Below are 20,837 nucleotides of genomic sequence, written 5' to 3'. Positions count from 1 at the left end.
TCCAGCCATCCATCTGCCTGTCCATCCATCCATCCATCCATACATTCATCCAGCCATCCATCTGCCTGTCCATCCATCCATCCATACATTCATCCAGCCATCCATCTGCCTGTCCATCCATCCATCCATACATTCATCCAGCCATCCATCTGCCTGTCCATCCATCCATTCATCCAGCCATCATCTGCCTGTCCAGCCATCCATCTGCCTGTCATCCATCCATCCATTCATCCAGCCATCCATCTGCCTGTCCATCCATCCATTCATCCATTCATCTAGCCATCCATCCATTCATCCAGCCATCCATCTGCCTGTCCATCCATCCATTCATCCAGCCATCCATCTGCCTGTCCATCCATCCATTCATCTATCCATCTGCCTGTCCATCCATCCATCCATACATTCATCCAGCCATACATAAATGTACATTTATGTTTATTCATACAGCAGACACTTTTATCCAAAGCAATTTTACAAATGAGGGACATACTGTACTGTGTAAAAGTCTTAGGCACATTAAATTTGGCACAAAAACATTAAAACGGTGTATCAGTAGAAAATATACATATTGGATTTTACATTCCCTTTGCCAATCGAAATGAATAGAACAACAAGGAGCCTTACAACAGATGGTGTGGCCCCCACAGAGCCCGGATCTCAACATCATTGAGTCAGTCTGGGATTACATAAAGAAACAGAAGCAACTGAGAGCCTAAATATATAGAAGAACTGTGGCAAGAAGCTTGGAACATCCTATCTGCCAACAACCAAGAAAAACTGTGTCCAGGTGTACCTGTGAAATTTTGCTGTTTTAAAGGCAAAGGTGGTCACACAGAGTATTGATTTAGTTTTTTTTTATGTTCACTGGACTTTGTATGATGCTATTTGATAAATGGAAACAATTTCTTGCATTATTTTTGAAGACATCCTCACTATGCAACATTTTTCACAAGTGCCTAAAACTTTTACATAGTACTGTATGCAATTTGTACTGTATGCAAAACACAACAACATCAACAATCTCTACAGTATCACACTGCCAAGTTCCAATATAGCTAGAGTAGTATAGAAGCTAGAGCAGAAGAAACAGACACAGAGATAATTATTTGTTATTATTATAAATTAATTAAATAATTTACACTTAGCCAGTGTAGAACCGGCTCCCCCGGCTGAGCCTGGTTTCTGCGCAAATTTTCTCTCTACTGACTAACACACTTTGAAATCCTTTTTCCCCTTGCCACAGTTGTTTTTCAATTAAACTCTTAACTGGGGACTTTATGACAAGACATACAGTACAATTGTCTGTTAAGCTGCTTTAAAACGATTGGTATTGTGAAAATTGCTTTACAAATAAAAAAGACTTGACTTGATTTATATTTATATATAATAAATGCATGTACTTATACAATTAAATATAAATAAAAATATATGGAATATAAAAATATTTATTTGTAACTTATTTATTCATATTATAATTAAATAATTAAGTAAATACATTTCGCAATGAAATTCATACGTTGGTATTTATAGCCTTATGTCCATTTATACTTTTATCAGTCCAATTACATATGTGTTCAATTCTGTAAATGTTATGGAAATATGGTTACGGATTCTCGTGGGAATTCTTAAATGACAATATATTTCTGTATTTATAATTGTTTGGGTGTCTATTCCAGCAAACGTCAATAATTAAGCCGGACGAGTTTTCAAACTCCAGCTGCTCAGTCAGGTCTCTCTCTCTCTCTCTCTCTCTCTCTCTCTCTCTCTCTCTCTCTCTCTCTCTCTCTCTCTCTCTCTCTCTCTCTCTCTCTCTCTCTCTCTCTCTCTCTCTCTCTCTCTCTCTCTCTCTCTCTCTCTTACTCTCCTCAATGGGAGGGGCGCAGAAATCCTCACAGCGTATAAGAAGTGCCGTTCTCACCAGCAGGAATTTTACACAGCAACTCAGGACGAACGAGATGAGCTGCCCCAGAGCCGCTACAAAATGCTGGATGGACACCTACTCCTGGGATGGTTATCATTCACCATTATAGTGCATCTCATCAGCTTGACTGGACCGAGCGCAGCTTACTTCGGGTAGGTAAAAGAACTATTCTCCTTTTACTTATCTTGCTTTTAAATGTGTTAATGGAGACAGATGTGAAGTGATGGATCAAAGACCATACATTCAAAAGAAAACGCAATCTAGGGGAATAGCGTAGCCTAATATGTTACTAGAACTCACCTGTGAAGTTCTCTCCATAACAGCCTGTAGAGTGATGATCGCATTACAACGAGCTGATGTTTGCATGCAGTATTCAGCGGACTAAGATGCCACCTGCTTTGGTTTACCTGTTCTTATTTACAAATCTACTAAATAATGCATCATCATTTATTAGGCTATATTAAATACGTAATTTAATAATAGGCGTGTTAGGTGCCTTTTAAATTGTAATTAATAATGCATTACTTCTTAATTTAGTAGCGTTTTAAATGGTAGTACAAGCCTATCAGTTTTTCTTTTTTAAGAGATGCTTCTACATGATCAGAAATAGACACGAGCAGCTCTCAGCAGCTGGTAACAATAAAGCCGCGAAGAACCTGGTCTAACCTGGTGGCCGAAACGTCTGTTCATATCGCAGATAATATTTCTTCGTCCAGTATAAACACTCTTGTTGGCTCTCTCACTAGGATTAATAAGCGCAAGTTCAACAATGTGTGTTGAATTTACAGTTTCCCCAGCTCCCCCTATAAACATTCTCCTAGCATAATTTTAATTGAGGTAATTGTGGACACTGGCGATGTGAAACCGCGGGAACGCCTCTGGAATTTATTCCTCTCTGACGCTGACATTTCTGCGCATTTATTTATTTTATTTATTTATTTGATAGTTTTTCGCGTCTTTCAGCGGTCACACCATAACTTCACGTTTTCAGAAACATGTGTTTAACTTTTAATCATTGTCTTTGAGCCACTGACACTTGTTTCAACAAGTTGGAAACCAGATTTGGAGAGAGGCTGGGTAGTGAGGTAGACTTGTCTTGCACTGCATTCAAATTTGAACTATTTCATCTTTGAAACATTAAATATATAGGACAAGTCTCAAAAATGACTTTGTAATAATCAATTTCCCCCCCTGACACAATCCATGAATAAGCAGGTATCTGATATTGTATTCTAACCCAGTCAGGTTGGGTCTGTGTTCTGAAAAAGTGATCTAAGGTACAAGAGTTCAATTACTGCTTCATGGATTTCAATTATTATTTTTCTTGGCTGGTGGTGAGCCTTGATGAAAGATTTTATCTATAAAGGTGTTGTAAGTAGAAGATATTGTTTTGGCAAATCAAGGGCCAAGGTAGGAGTGGCTCCCTAAGGCCCCATTGAACATTATGAAGCAGTAAACCGGTTTGTTGGGCCGTAGTGGTTGTAGATTGGGTCTAAACCTTTCCTTCTACCCCCTATTAGGAAGTCAATAATTTTCAGAAATGCTGGCCTGCTTTAACATGGGTGGGATAGTGCTCTATACGAAGATTTATAGTTGCTGTTATTTGATCTCGAAGATCACTATCAATTGCAATAGCCTCTTAAGAATATTTTTCCTTTAATTTCTGGCACGTCACTTGGAAAACGCTAAACTCCAATGTCTGATAATGAACAAATATGCAGTGTCAAGAGACTGTGTGCAATAAATGTCGCAATATTTTTAGCATTCAATCTGTCATGTTTATGTTAGGGTAATCAGCCATTGTTTAAAGGGATTCAGAGTTTGCCAATTTCAGCACTTTGTCTCTTTGACGGAAATTGCTTGTACTTCCATGTTATCAGGTCATGAAAACAAACTATAGGAAACTCATTAGTGATATTTCACTTTGGCATTATGTTTTTTTCTTTTCTTATCTCTCACAATGAGCGTTCATATTTTAAATGCTGATATATAGCATTTTCTCGAAATAGCACAAACGCTTTCATTGAACTCAGTGAAGGGGGCAACTTTTCAAATGCAGATGGATTGTTCTAGACGGTTTGGTATATCAAGTTGAAAAGCTTTTCCCGTGACCTGGACTTGGCATAGAGGAACAGAGTGAATTACAGTTCATACCTGGTTAGACACAATTATAAATCATGTAATTTTAACCTTGGACTCTCGGTGCCAGAGACGGCATGAAGCCACTGTCAAACTTGCGTCTACTAACATGTGCAAATAAATACCTTCCATGAAGCGCATGCTGCATCCTCTGGGTACTGATTTACTTAAAATAGAGGGTCAATGTTGCATACTCAATTTCCCCAGTGCGGTGGAGCATATGTAACCTAAACACATCTCTGTTTGCCCACGGCCCCGTGTCTCTCAGGGTTGGGTGGGATTCCGTGCCTAGTTGAGCCATTGCTGAAATTGTCATCCTGGCCACAAGAATGCAAGCCTTCAGTTTTTACCACACAGTCCCCTCCAGCCCGTTGCGGCAGGTGCGCCATGTCAATTTCAGCTGGTCTCGTTCAGCAGCAGCAGCAGACCTGGAGAGACCAGGTTTGTTTGGGTGAGTACGAAGTGGTGGTGGAATTATTGACATGTTTCTGGAACTAGGAAAGGAGGCAATGCAGGGGCTGCATGCTTTTTATCTAGGTGTTTAGCTCACCTCAAACAGCCTAAAGGGAGAAGAGGAAGAGGTGACATGCTGAGAAAACATGGGGGAAATAAGCCCTGAATATCCATGGAATGAGGTTCTTTTGTGCCTGGCTCTGACAAGTTCATACAGATCTCCTGTGGAGGCCAGCCTGGGGTCAAACGTGGGGATCTGCTCTGTATTACTGCCCTAAGAGTCAACCTGAGTTAAGAAATGGGGTAAAGATTTATGACTTTTATGAGAGATGTTGGTTAATTCCACTTAAGTTGTTATTCTAAATATAAAGAGAGGTGTAAATCACTTCTGTTGTGTACAAATCTTCTGCAATTTCTAAGTGAAATGAAAAGCCCAAAGCTCCTGCCTTTTTATCTCAGTCATAGTTAAAATTGATCCCATGGCTTCTATTCTTTGAAATCTAAAAGTCTACTTAATTTTTTCCTTCAACACTAGTGTATGCCTACTGTCGATCGCTCTAGGCTTTCAAAGTATACTATATTTGGCTGTGCATAAATACACAGGTGATAATGAGATACTCAACTCTATTTTTTCAGGAGTTTAGAAGCATAAAGATGTCTTTATAGTCTTTCAGGCTATACGAATGCATGTATCTCCCTACCTCCACACAAATGCACTTGACGTACACATTCACTGTTGTTGTTGTTTCCACCATTGTGTCCCATCGTCTTCTTGCTCTACTTTGTGAAAGCAACAGCACAACTGTGAGTGCTGCCACCTTGTAGACCCACTTTTTAGTGTAAATAATTACATTTGCATGTGCAGCCTACTGAGGACGTGCGGTAGTTGAAAAATCAGGCTGTTTTCAACTACTGTTGACAAAAATATATGATGCTTGAGATGAGACCCTAAAGATCAGTTCTGGAGTAGTCTCTGATAGGGGATCACTCAAACTCTAGCTTATGTAGACCATTCTCAATGGGTCTTTTTAGTTGTCTGTTGGGGTCTTCTGATGCTCATTGCATCTATACTAAGACTGTACTGATATCAGGGTTGTGGAACACTCCTCAGAAGTTATCTGTTATTTATTCTGGAGCAGTTCAAGAGTGAATAATGAGTCATGTTCTCCGGTTTTATCAGAATCTGTAGACATATGGAGAAGTACCTGCATCCCCTAAAGCTTCCACCAGAGAGTGCAGTCACTACTGTAAAAACCCTCTGCTCTTCAATCAGCATCAGTTCCTGTATGAAACCTTAGCACAGTGGGAAATGAGTGGCAAAAACAGATATGAGAACAGAACTCCGTATGAAGAGGATACAGGGAGAAGGTAAAAAGAGCAACAGTTCAAAGGTAGTTGTGGTCAAAACAGCGTTTCATCTGTTTGCAGTGGCACTTTGGCAGTTTTTTGGCCGCAGCTCTTAGGAAAACCCCTGTACAGAAGCAGCTTGATGTAGAGGACTTTCAGATTTAATCTCCTGACTAGACTTATGCTTGGGAAAGTTGATGAGAGCTGCTGCTTGAGCTGTGGTGGATCGCATTTCAGTGTTAGAGAATAGCAGTATAGCAGTATCTACGGTCAACTGTACAGAATTTTATTGAATCATACAGACATACTTAATCATAAAACTTTAAATCGCAAAATTACATTTACTGTTAACCTTTCAACAGACGTGGAGTAGTGTGTTGTAAAGGAATAGTCTCAGTTTTACAATGCCCACACTGACGTCTTATGTAGTGCTGTCAAATAATATTCGAAACTCAAATATTTGTCAAATTTGTTAAAAAAAAAAACGCATAAAAAAAGCTAAAACTGTGCATTCTAATTCTAATTCTTGCACAATAAAAGGCTATATACAGTGCAACAAATACAGTTTAACAGAAAGCTGTTGTCTTGAGATGCTTCTTAAAGGTTGAGATTCTTATTAACTTGACACAGCATCTAAAAAACACGTGCTCCTGCACGCGATGCTGAATATACAACAAAACATGCCGTAACAATAGAAAATGCCCGTCTAGCACGTGTTTAAATAGAACAAGAAATGGTAAACTGGATGTTTGCAAAATTGTTTGGCGTGAACAACCGCTTAGGTGGAGATCTTTGGCCATTGCGTCTAGCTCTCTTATCAGCATTATCTCAGATTAAGCAATGTGTTTTGAGATCCTTGCGTTCTGTTTCATTCTGTTGTGCTCCGTCTGTTTGAACAGCCCCTGGGCTGATAGTCTGAGCCACTTCACCACTGTGTTTAGCCAAATAGCATTGCTATCTGGTAATATTACTAAGATGCATTCAACTGTAAGTAATGAAAAACTTAATGCACATTAGTTTATAATGGAATGGAACTTTTAACAGCCAGGAATGTTCTTTGCAATAATTTAACATGGCGCTGTATGGTTTAAATGTATTCAATACTCTTGTGGACTAAGGAAACAACGACAGACTTCAAAATACAAATTTAATTCAAATTTTGGTAATATTTAATTTTTAAATGACAGCCCCACACAGCACTGTAAGATTTTTTTTATCTGGGAGCCAAATCATTTAAGTGAATTGGTTGTTTGTCGCAGTCTGACTACAAAAGACAGTTCGGTCTGCTGAGAGGATTATTGGCCCCCTGCCCCTCTTCAAGAACTATACACTTCCAGAGTGAGGAAAAAGGCTGGAAAAATCACTCTGGACCCCACTCACCCAGCCCACTAACTTTTTGAACTGTTGCCTTCTGGCCGACGCTTCAGAGCACTGAGCACCAGATCCGTCAGGCACAGGAACAGTTTTTTCCCCCAGGCTATCCATCTCATGAACAGTTAAAACTGCCCCATTGAGAATAATGATGTGCAATACACAGTTTAGTCTTATTTATATTTATCCAACACATCTACCTCTTCTGCCATTTCATTCCTCAGAAACAAAAAAAATTGCACTGTAGATAACAGATTTGTGTTTTGCACTGTACATAACAGATAATAGATTTGTATTTGAATTGCACTATTCAATTGTGTATCTATGTATGTATGTATGTGTATTATTATATTTTTATTATTATCTATGTCTTGCTGCTGTTTTTGTATTGTTTTTGTATTGTTGTGCACTGGAAGCTCCTGTCACCAAGACAAATTCCTTGTATTTGTAAGCATACTTGGCAATAAAGCTGATTCTGATATTGTGTAAATGAGCTGGATAAAATAAGTGATTCACTTATATTTATCATCGGGTCTCTAACAGTAATTAATACATCATGACCGTAGTAACCATGTTTTGTTTCGGTGGAAACCATGGTTTTGATACAGTCAACCAAGGTTTTACTACAGTAATGCTTGACTGTAGTTTAGCTAAGTTATGAGCAGCTTATAGTTTGGAAAGCAGTCTCAAAGTAACTTCCCCAACACTGGGTATTTCAGATAAAGAAAACAAACTATGGTTGGTTGCTTTACATATCAGTCAGATGGTCTTTTTCTACCAAAGTGGGTGGTTCTTTTACAGAATAAATCTGCAATGTAGGCCAGACATTATGCCGGAGTGACAAGTCTAGCTATGCGAGACTAGTACAGGAAGAACCCAATGCAAAAACCTACCTACTCTGTTTCCAATGGGTATCAAAGTTTGACAGCTTTACTTTTCCTCTTTAAACACACTTTAGATTATAATTATCTCATTGGCTTTTCATGAGATTTTCAGTAACCGCTTGAAAAACATAAATCCGTGTCTCTACATTTCTACTGGTTTGTTTTTCCTCAATGGACAAGCTGTGAGAATGGCTTCTCCCGCAGGAGTCATCCCAACCCCATCCTGATTATATGGTATTATTGCTCTGGGGAATGTCTTTAAATGTGTTTGGCACACTTGCATCCAAAGGGCTCAATATTCTGGTAGCATGGCTCCAACAACAGTTTGGAGGTCTGCCTGGATTTTTTAAGAGAGGGCGGCTCCGTTCCTACCATACCTCAATCAGATGTGCATTTAGTAGATATGTAGACCATTGTCGGAAATGCAATGATGGGCATTGCAGATGTGAGGACAGGGCTAGGCAAAACCATAAAGCCAATATAGAATCTGAATAGTTTTTGGTGGTCATGGATTGATGAGATGACGTTAATTAGTGGCACTACCATGGTGTGTTTTCCGTCTCCCACCACAGGCTGTTCCTTCACAAAAGGGCTTTGGGTGGACTGTGGTCCTAAATGATCAGTGACTACAGCCAAGATTTGATGACTGCAAAACCATAAGATGACTGTAAAAGAAAACCTGAGCTATGAACCATTCATGTGCATGGACTGGGAGTTGTTCATCTGCTTTTAAGCATAACAAATCTCAAACAGTAGCCTTCGTTACAGACATGACAAGCCTATAATCTACTTTGATTAAGTTCATTCAACTTCATTCCATAAAACGTTTTTTTCTATTTTGTTTGATGCAATTAGGAATTGTTTTGCTATCATTGTTGTAACCCTTGTTACATTATTGTTAGCCTACATTAAAAAACATTAAATTAAATATAAAATATTGGCAAGATATTACAGCAAGATATAACCTACAGCAGTAGTATTTACCACTGGTTAACATTAACCGGCCCAATTGACGTCTGCTAAATGTAAAATTGCTTTCAAAGTGGCGCATGTCATAACATTTTGATGAGAGATTGCGAAGACAAACATTCTATTTTTCCATAGACAATGTGAACTGATTGGTGTGCACAATAAGACTAGGGCTGTATATTAAGAAAGTTAATATGCTAACCCTGACATAACCCATGTCATGTCAACAATGCATGGCTCTTATATGTGCAAAATTCGGCTCTGCATGTAGTAATCTGTGAAGACCCAAACTCATAATGACAAATCTTGCCCTTCTTTGAGAGATGCCAATCATCAGTTAAAAGCAAGAAGGGAGAATGGATTAGACGTTTTGACAAAAACTTGCTTTATTAAAAGTATTGATTAACTGAATGTCTGAATGGATGTTTTGATTAGGGAAGGTTAAATTAATATCAATCACCAGCTCTACAGTCTGAACTGGGCCAATTCTCAATGGTAATTGTTAGCCAATAATATGGCAACCAGACAGTTGAGGTTGGTCCCTATAATAAACATACTATAAACAAACAATGAGGTACATCAAGGGACTGTCTGATAGGTCAGTGTATAATTTTATGTTTCTTTTAGCTGAAACCTAAATGGATATGAATAGTTACTCTATTCTATAGCTACAAGTAATGATTTTTTGAACAAATCTTTTAGGTGAATGTATCGCTCTTGTTCACTTTCATTTACTGACTCATATGCCTCATGAAATGATCGTATCGAATCTATACAGAACCGATTTGTCCCATAAGATGGCCAGATGGCCATGGTGAAATAGTTCCAGATCGTTAATTTAACATTGCTATAAGTTGGACATTTTTCAGTATGGTGGGTTAGGGGTCGTCTGAAAAGTCCACACATTGTGCTAAAACTGTGGATTTTGTAATGCATTTTTTATTGAAAAACCAAAGATTCAATAGAAAAATAAGTCAACTTCGTTTCCATGATGATGTAATGTCAACAAACCCTAAAATGTAACAACTTTACAGTCCAAGTAATACATGAGTTGTATCAGAAGAATTTTTAACAGAAATGCTTTTATAAAATTGTAAGCTTCACATTTCTGCCTTTAAGCCCCATTCACTTCCATTGTAAGTGCCTCACTGAAACCTCGATTTTTGCTCGAGTCGAAATACATTAATCAACATTATGCCACATGTGCTGTCGATTGAGCTTAATTTGTATTGAACCCAGAATATTCCTTTAAAGTTAACCTTGATTGATAAAAAGCATGACAAACATTTTATGGGGTTGGGGGTTAATTGGGTCTTTAAGACTGAGGTACATGAGAAAAGTTCCAGGTATGCCTAACTGAAGAAATATGTGAACGCATTTTAAATATTGTACTGCATTTTGCATTACGGTTCCTCTAAGCACTTTGAGTAGAGGCTTAAATAAACTGACTTCACAAGAGTCTCCAATATGTAGGAAATACTCGATAATCTCCGTCAGTAGTAACTGTAAATAACTGTAACTAATATAGCTGCTTATGTTTAGTGAGATTGATTGGGTGGGTAAAAGGCATTTTACCCTCTTTATTTTAAGAGTTGTAAGTATTGCACATTGAGAAATTGATCGATGTATCAGCATTCCTGTAGAATCACTGTCACGGATGATATGTCATCATACTGTCATACAGTTAACATATAAACCATAAATGCTATGTTACTGACCCCCACTATCAAAACATACTAGAAGTCCCATCTTTTATGCCTGCTTGGTCAAGGCAAACAAATTATTAAGGTTTACGTTTGCATGCTTTTATTAAAGGCTTTTAGTGAGAGCCCAGAGGAGAGAGTGAAGCTCTGAGCAGCTCTCGTACTTGTCACTGGGTGCTGGGGTTTTCAGTGGCATGGTGTGAGGTCGATAGGTAGAGTCATGCGGAGCTCCCTGGTGCACCCACGCTGTGCCAGTCACACAGTCACCATCGCTTAGCAGCTGACCCGTGCACAGCCCTGTGGTTAAACCTCTTACTAACGCTAACCACACACACACATAGTACTGTATGCACCAACCTACTGTGTGTGTCTTAACTGAGAAACATTAGCCAATACCTACATTTTTATTTATTATTTTCTGATGTCGTGGCCCAAGAAAAATTACAAATGATATCTTAATTGTTTCTCCTGCTTCTTAGATTTTTCTCAATGAAGAAATATCATAGATGTCTCCTCTATTGATTTTAATATGAACTCAAAGACTAAACTATATTAGCTATGCACATTAATTTTATTAAACTGCACATTTTATTTTTATTACTGGTGCTTGCTAAGGTAATTTATGCTGCGTTCCAGACGAAGTCGGAGGTGGGAATATCCAAATTTAAATTTCCCAGTTCCGATCTCATTGTGTTCCAGTCAGTCACTTTTTCTGTGATAATACTTAAAGTTTGTTTTATGTTTCACAAATCCCAGCTCTGGTTTCTGCTCATTGGTCACCGCCATCTTGGAAATGATGTCAAATTATGCTTCTCACTGAAGTTGAGGTTGTTCGATCTGCCCTGAGTTCACAAGTTGGATGTCCGACTTCGTTATTTTTTATTAGGAGTTGGGAAAATTCCGAGCTGTCTGGAAAGCAGCATTAGCCTAGTTACAATTACCAGAGACAGTTTAGCTGAGATGGACCACTTGTATAAAAATGAATTGGAGAAATTGGAATGCCCAATATGGCAAATTTAGAAACGGAATTCCCACCTTAAAAATAAAAGAGCAATTTACTTTTTAATATAGATTTCGCCTGTCAATTAACTTGAGAATGCATACAGTATTAGCTGAACCAGCCTGAAAAATAGTGTTGTTTTTTTTTGCATGATCGGAGCTAAAAAAGCAAAGGTTATGATACTATTGTTCTCAGATTTTACTACTGATTTAACTTTTTTTTTTTATTGTACTCTTGACCAACCATTTTGGAGATACCAGTATTTCCCCAGTCAGGTAAACTGGAGCTGAACTTTTATGCCATAGAAAATAGCTGCCCGAGAGAATTCCCAAGATGGTCACAGAGTGGTGTGTAACTCATCCTGCACTGTTTGTGCTAAAGCAATGAATGTTAGCTTAAATCGTGGCCAGCTTGTTTAGAAGAGGTTTGCTTTCTCTTTTCTAAGTGATCAGACTTATGAGTTTTGCATGGCAGACAGTAAAACAGGTGAAAAATGATCCTAGTCTTACATTGAAAGTATGACCCAAGTCAAATCTAGGGATCAGAATATCAGTAGAAATACAAGGATTGACTTGGGCCAGTAATTAACTACCTAAAACCCCTAGCAACCTCACAGAGGACTCCTGCAACTACTTTGCAAGGTGCTAAAAACACTCAGAACACCTTGTTACCTCAAGTGTAGCAATGCTATTGCAATCACAAATGCTTTTGGTTAAAATAACACTCACATTTTCTTCAGAAAATGTAAACATCTGTAAACATTGCTCCCAAGGTTTTTAAGAAGAAACATCTGGGACAAAGTTGTTATTGAAATAAAACAAAACTGAGAACTCCATTACGTCATTGAATAATACAGTTTTCCTCTTGGATGTGCTAGGTGTTGTACATTAACCATTTCTTTGGATATTACACCTGATTACAGCTGTAGTGTACCGGCTACTGCAAGCACATGGCTCGCCTGCTTTGTTAATGATTTTAAGTTCAGTCTCATGTGACCTTGCCAAACAAAATATTAGTGCCGAGTGAATAAACAACACTTCCTCGTCCATCTGGCCCAACACGGATGATGCTTTTCCTTGTGAAATCTTTCTTACATTCTGGAATGTCTATCCATATCCAATCGATTTTTAACCATTCTGTCTGTGTTCAATCTGTAATTTTCATGTTATGTGTTTTGGTGAATTCAGTTGAGTCTTGAACAAACCAGTCCATTTTTTAACATGATATTTCTCAACCTCTCTGACATTGCATAAGTTCACTTGTGTTGGAATTCCAGAGAACATGTGCCATTAAACAGAGCCACAGTCCAGAGTGACTCTAAAGTTCATAATGACTTGTTCACATCCTGTGTGTGTCACTCAACTGTTGCCATCATGTGACTCTTCCCTTCCAGACTGTAAAAGAGTTTGTCAATGATAGACAATCTCTTATTCATATTCTTGCTATTTGGGAGTGCTTTTTCTAGTAAGGCAGACAATTTTCTTGTGATCTCATAGACTATTGTAGGGGTTAGGGAAAAGAGAACTTTATAGGGGTCTCAAATTACTGGCCCATGAGATTATATAGTGAGTGGTAGCCACCTTTTCACATGACCCCTTCGAGTTCTAATATTTAATATTTGAGCATATATTTAGCATTTGAGTTTGGCCTTTAATCTTTAAAATAATTATTATACTTAACCCCCCCCCAAAGTTGCATTCAGTTTATCACAAATTATAGTCAGGACATTACTGATGTAAAAAACAGCACCGTCACTTTTTGAAATCTAGACAGGCCCCATTTCCAGCAGCCATCACCGCAACACCTTATCCTTGAGTAATCATGCTAAATTGATAATTTGGTACTAGAGAATGACGTGTCATTATAACAAACACAGTTGAAAGATATTTGGTTGGTTAAATGAAGCTTAACATCGTCTTTGTGTTTGTTTTTGAGTTGCCACAGTATGCAATTGTAACGAATGAGCAGCGAGGCAGACGAGGAGATGCGGATCCAAATGCAGTTAGACTTTATTAAATAAACAAGCAAGTAAACACAAAGGAACAACCCTCAATGGGGAAATAAAACATAAAACTGAAAACTAAACACAATGAAACCAAACAGAGAACTCAGGCAACAAATCAGAGAACTCAGGCAGGGAACACATACCAGGCTAACAACAAACAACGATAGACAAGGACTGAACAAAGATCCGGGGTATAAATACATGAGCAAGGGAAAAAGGGGCCAATGAACAAAACAGAACTCAAACAAGATAACAAGGTGATAAACAGAAGCAAAATGGCAAATTAACGAGGGCAGGTGCAAACAATGAACGGTGAACACGAAAGCTAACAAAGAGACTATGGAGCTACACAAGGGACAAAAGTGAAAACTAAGGAATGCAAAAGTGACAAAAATGGCAAACAAAAGGGCAACAGTGAAACAAGACAAGGTATACATAACAACAATAGACTGGCATGTCTTAAGGCCAATATTAGGTCAAAAATAGCTTTCTCTAGAAACTCATCAGTCAATCATTGTTTTGAGTAATGAAGGCTATACAATGCTTGAAATTGCCAAAAAAAACTGAAGATTTCATACAAAGGTGTACTGTACACTACAGTCTTGTAAGACAAAGGACTCTAACAAGGACAGAAAGAGATCAACTAAACAAGAGGATAAATACATCAGAGTCTCTAGTTTGAGAAATAGACGCCTCACAGGTCCTCAGCTGACCGCTTCATTGAATTCTACCCGCTCAACACCAGTATCATGTACAACAGTAAAGAGAAGACTCAGGGGTGCAGGACTTATTGCAAAGAAAAAGACACTTTTGAAACAGAAAAACAAAAAAAAAGTAAAAAAAAAAAAATGTGTGTGTGTGTGTGTGTATATATATATATATATATATATATATATATGTTGTATACATATTAGGGCTGTGAATTGATACATTTTTTTAAACTAATTGATTGCACATTTTTCTGTGAATAACCCAATAATGACATGTTTGATGGCTCCTGTCTCACTCTCTGTTCAAGCTTAAAAGCCAAAAAAATTATGGTATGTAAGTTTCAAATGTTTATAGCGACATCTAGTGGTTATTTGTGAAAAAAGTGGGTTCAGTGTTTATATCGATATATCGATTTATATAAAATGGCGGCGGTCTTGCTTGAAAAGTGACTCTTATGTTGGGATAAATTACAGCTTATTTTAATAAAGTAAAAGTAACAGAAATTATTACATTGTTACTGATATTTTAAAATGTGGATTTGCTGAATATAAGCAACTTGTGCTGCTTTAAAATTTTGTATATTATTATGAAAGAGCCAGATTAAATTACATGTATCAAATATGACACAACAGGCTTTTGAGGTATCTCTCAATCACAATGACATTCCATATATGTATACTTTTATAAGATATATTTAAAGTGTGAACTAATATTTCTGTTAATTTTCATACATGCAGCCTGCTCTGTCATTACAAAGATCTCATTTTACATTACAAGCTATGGTGATGTCATCTTACCATTAGTTCCTGAGACCCAGCGAAAAAAGTTTTACAATTTCCATTTATTTAAATGTTAATGTTGTGTTTAGTGGATAAAATACATATGATAAAAATTGTTTATTGAATTTTTTTTGTTAATATTGTATTTAATGTGCTGAATTGAACTGATACATTTCAATCAATATTTATAGACAAATGAGAGGAAGTTGTCATGGCCCTCTCAAAAATATATATCTTTGAAAAGACCAGGGAGTCCTCTGATAATGCCCTAAGATTTACCACCGTAGCATGTATGGGCTAAGAATAAAAAATGTCCTACACAAAAATAGCTGGGGATAATGATCTTTAAAGCCTAATGTATCAAATATGATACATTAAAAAATCTATTTATCTGTTTTACGATTAAAATCTGTTTTACGATTCTATGACAACTTTCTTTTCTAGTTTGTCTAATGCTACTAAAAACAGTTTAATGTCAAAATATTTTATTTTCTGACAATTCTTTCATGTACAGGGTTAATCGCGATTAAATTATGGTACATGATACATTAAAACAAACATTAAAAATCATAAATATATTTACTTTAAAGTTTGTCTTAAAGAACTTGCAAGAAATTGGTTAGTCATAATTTATTTTCATTATTTAAATGTACATGTTAAAATTTTAGTTTTTTTTGTTTGTTTTTTTGCAGATAGAGTTAAACACATTTTTACTGGTATTAAACTTTGATAGAAGTATATGTATACATGCCATAAAATCTGTGTAAATGCTGTAATTACAATTTGGGCAAAATCTTCTGTCGTTTTCTAGGTGACTTTTTTTTTAATAATAGGATTAAATGGGCAGATTCAACTCATATAAAATTTTATTGGCAAGAGAAACTTAAGGGTACTTGCCAATGCATTATTAGACTCTATATACAAATATAAAAAACAGGGACATTTTATCAGAATGTAACCGAAAAGTCAGTTGTTCAGGAGTGAAAAAGTTATTTTTAAATGCTGGTCACTGGTTATAACTGGTTAATTTTTTTACAATTTTACTGTACAAGCAAGGCTAATTCAGATACAAGGAAAACATTATTAAAGGTAAAAGGTACATTTCTCAGTTGTTTCCAAGTCTTCACTGAATTATTGTTAGATATGATGCATTAATACAGATTTGATGCTGCTGGATTTTGTTTAATGCTGCAGTATAATTTGCTGAATTTTAAAATCTCAAAACTATTATTTTCTCTGGTTGCCATTCAGTCTCTACAAGTATACCTGTCTGCAGCTTGCTGAATGGCTACATCCATCTCAGTCTCTATTACACACACGCTTGGTCACACTCGGCCAGTTTCGCTTTTGAAACTGGTTCAAGTGAGTGTTTTAGCGCTATGCGAAGAGATACAGCAGCTTGCAGGTATCACTCACCCGCTTGCGGGTGGCCTTCATTCTCCGTATAGAATCCGCTGTCACTCTCTTAGCAGCTGTAATTGAAACAATTGTGATGAGAAGAATATCATCTCAGAAAGCTTTTTTGAGATGTGGGTTGGTGTTGTTTGGTGGCACGAGGGGGACCTACACAATATTAGGCAGGTGGCTTTAATGTTGTGGCTGATCGGTGTGTAATGCACAGACGTTTATAGTAAGTGTAAATAAGGTGTCTGAATACATTGGGGCAACTGTTTATGTTTTACCATATGGCTTTCAACATGAATTAAAACTTGAATGTAGAGCACAATTGTAGCCTAGTTGATGATAACAAGCCTATGTACTCAAATCCACCAAAAGTTGAAAGCTAACTCTGCCAATATCTGTAAATAGTTCAAATTCATGGTTGTTTAAACCATTAAACCTTTGTTGCATCTGTTTAACTGTACCCTGATGGAGAACACCATCAATATAGTGGCCCTAAGGTCATTTGAGTTTGAGATCCTTGCTGTGCATGAATTGACTACAAATTTGTCCTTTGACTTGTACTGAGTTGTCATGACAGATTAAAATAAAAATATGCTTTTCTTGGAACTTCTGCAGTGTGTTTGCTGCTTTGTGTCGAATTTGTTTCTCAAATTTTAGTGAAAGATGAATGAAGTCATGAGTGATTAAGCACAGAATCCCAGGTCTCAGTCAGTCACTTTCTCAGACATATAATTGATCTAGCCATTAAAGTAATTTGTGACTTTTGGTTAAGTTATTAGAACACATAGTCATAGTCATTTAAGGGTTCTGTGTTTCTTTTATCACTTTTCCATGTGTTTTATACTTACAACCTTTCAGAGAAGAAAAATGTTTTAGGATGCTGTTTAAAGCTTGTAGCATATTCATTGAACGTAATATTGTTTTTCTTTGAAACTTTCATGGATGTAGTTTAACTGCAAGCTATTTGCAGGATACACATTTTTGAAACTTCTTGAATTGGACCTTGAATTTTCATCCCTGTGTGCTCATAGTGTAAATGATATCTACTAGTAAATAACCAATACAATTTCTGTTTGGCACGTGTTATATATACACATAAAGCAATTACTGCTCTCTTGACATAATAAACTGCACCCGTTCACTTAGCCATTTAATAGTGTCTGCTACACAACCACCGCCAATTCAAAACCTCATAAACAAATAAACACAGGTCTTTACGATATACCCTGTCAAACTCTAATCAGCAGTAATCACTGACCTGCTATGCTAACTGCACCCCACAGGTAAACATTTGCTCTAGCATTTTTATTATAAAGCCAGTCATTAGGATTATTTGGCTGTAGCGTTGGGGGTCAGAAAGATGTAAAACAGGCTAACACTGCTGCTTGGCTGCATCTGCCGCTCTTGCATTCCTGCTGTGCCAAGCCAGCCAAAATCTAGATTTTTCTAGAATCTAAACATTTAGATTCTTCTACCACCGAAGAAGGTGAAATTTTCCCCCTGGAGGAGGTGTCCCTCTGCCCCTAGAGGAGGAGTTGCTCTTCTGTACCTGGAGAAGGAGGTGTTCTTATGCCCCTGGAAGAGGGCAGGATCTTTTACCCTGGAGGATGGAGGGATCACCTGGCCATGGAGGAGGAGGTGGTGTTCTTCTTCCACTGGAGGAGGGGTTCCTCTGGTCCTGGAGGAGGATTTGTTCTTCTGTCCCTGAAAGCGGACTCGCTCTTCTGTCCCTGGAGGGGGAGGTGCTGTTCTGCTCTTGGAGGAGGATTTGTTCTTCTGTCCCTGAAAGCGGACTCGCTCTTCTGTCCCTGGAGGAGGTGCTGTTTTGCTCTTGGAGGAGGAGGAGGTGTTCTTCTTCCACTGGAAGAGGTGTTCCTCTGCCCCTAGAAGAGAAGGTACTTCTCTACCACTGTAAGAGAAAGGGTTCTTCTGCCCCTGGAGAAGAAGGTATTCTTCTGCCCCTGGAGGAGTTGATCTTCTGCCACTAGTGAATGTGTTCCTCTGCCCCTGGAGGAGGAGGTTCTTTTATGTCTCTGGAGGAGGAGGTGATCTTTTCCCCTTGGAAGAGGAGGTGTTCTTCTACTCCTAGAACAGGAGGTGTTTTTCTGCCCTCAGTGGAGGAGGTATCCCTATACCCCTGGAGGGGAATGTTTCAAACCAGGAAGGGGGGCCAACAAATCCACAGATTAATTAGGCTGATACTGAGCATGCTTTTGGGTGTTTAACTCTCGCTTGTTATTTTAACGATTTCTTTAACATACCTGGGTCATATTCCTAGTGGTGTGTAAATTGTAATTGAAGCATCTTGAAACACTCCAGTTGAACCATCATCATGAACTAACGTTAAATCTGTGTTGCCGACACATCTGCTGAGATTCAGCTATGGTTGCCATGTTTTTGTCCAGAGAATTAAAGATGTGCATTCCATGCCAAGACAGAAACACGAATTGACTCCTCAAAGGTTTTTGTTTGGCTTGCGGGAGTAACTTGCACTTTTCTCCACATCTGTTTTTGTTTTGGGTTACTGTGGTAGACAACTGGGGGGTGGTGGTTGTCTGAGTAAAGGCTTTGTTTGGGGTCAACAGCTGGGGGAATGATTGGCATGCATTTGGAGTAATTGCCCTGTTGGGGACCCTGACCTGCTAGCTGGGAGACTACACAACGTATGGGAAGGGAGTTCACTTAGTCTAGAAGTGTCTACTGTCTCCCTTCGCTACTTCAGCTCAGCATGTGTAGTGTGGTGTGTGTGTGTCTGCATGCATGTTTTTGTGCACATCAAGCACATCTTTTTGTGGTGCAACCACAGCAGTGACGTTTTGTATGGCTGTGTTGTGGTTTCAAACCTACTTAAGTGCTCACATAAAGAGAAAATCCATATTTAATAGTGGCAATTAATTTGCTTAACAAGCATTTTTTCCATTCAGTGTAAGTGGAGCTGGGCGATATAGTTAAACAAATTAAATCAATATAATATAGCAGTCTCTCAATATTCATTCAATATTCAACAGTCATTGCTGTAGACCTGCAGAGATTTCTGTTATAATTTTTCAGCAATGATACAAATGAAGCATTGAATCAGATATTTGGAATTGATTCATTAAAATGAATGTTCCCTCATGTTGTTACAAACCTGTATGACTTTCTTACATGGAAAGGCATAAGGCAGAATGTTAGGCACTGACTACCTCAGTCCCCATTCACTTTAATTGTATAGAAAAAGAGCCTTTGTTAACAATTTCTTCTCTTTGTTCCAGGGAAAAAAATAATTAATTTCAGTTTGGAATGACATGAGGACAGAATTATAATCTTTTTCGTTAACTAACCCATTAATGGCCAAATAAAAATCACATTACACTAATTGCGATTTTCATTATGTTGCTTAATTTTCATTAGATTAATAAAAGAAAATCACTGTGGATTCATTGTGAATATTTGATAAACCTCCCAGATTAAACCTCATGGATATACTCTATTCTCCAATGCTGTCTCTGGGTGATGTTCTGTAAAACTGAGAGGGATTTTAGTGTGATTAGTTATACTGTATATAGGTCTGCAATCCGACCCAGGCCCAATGGGTTTCGTGCCAGATTCGGGTCCGATTTTCAAGTAGGACTTTGTGTTCAGGTCGGGTTTGTAATAAATGGGAAAATAAACAGGCTTACCGAACTTGTTTTGCGCACGTGCACTTGCTCACACCGACCATATTATTGTGTGTGTCTGTTCTGTTTTCCCATTGTTTAAACACATGCTGCACAAATGTCTTTGACATTTGCACAACATCTAATTTTTTCTTAAAAAAATTTCTTAACATTTTCAAAAACACATGTTGAGACATCTGCGCTCTGTTTCATTCGTATTGCTGCATCTAGATTGTTTTAGTACAGTTGTCACAAAGATTCAACAATCTGAACAAGTTCAGGCTGCATAGAGTGAACTGTTGCATTGTTTCATATTATTCCAGATTGTTCTGCACCAAGTGAAGTTTCAGCAAATAAACGGTAAGGCAGTGTTTATTTCCCTTCTGCTCTAGTGTACTAAGGGGCTGCTGTGTCTTGTTAAAACTGTGTATGTTTACTGTTTCAGTACTGTTATGAATGTTGCCTGTATGTTTGCATAAATACAGCCTATTGCAACAGTACTTGCTAGGAGAA

At 37.8% G+C, this 20,837-nt stretch overlaps 1 protein-coding gene across 1 annotated transcript in view; it reads left to right on the top strand.

Moving 5' to 3' along the window:
• Nucleotides 1–1,868: 1,868 nt before the first annotated feature.
• The window catches only part of wnt9a (wingless-type MMTV integration site family, member 9A), a 49,422-nt gene continuing 30,453 nt past the window's right edge, over nucleotides 1,869–20,837 (top strand). Inside the window, 2 exon segments of the mRNA XM_052128788.1 lie at nucleotides 1,869–1,892; nucleotides 1,895–2,073. Coding sequence (XP_051984748.1) covers nucleotides 1,869–1,892; nucleotides 1,895–2,073 — 203 coding nt within the window.

The sequence above is a fragment of the Xyrauchen texanus genome, chromosome 6, assembly GCF_025860055.1.
Source record: "Xyrauchen texanus isolate HMW12.3.18 chromosome 6, RBS_HiC_50CHRs, whole genome shotgun sequence".
Lineage (NCBI taxonomy): Eukaryota > Metazoa > Chordata > Actinopteri > Cypriniformes > Catostomidae > Xyrauchen > Xyrauchen texanus.
This window is presented reverse-complemented; position numbering and strand designations above follow the sequence as displayed.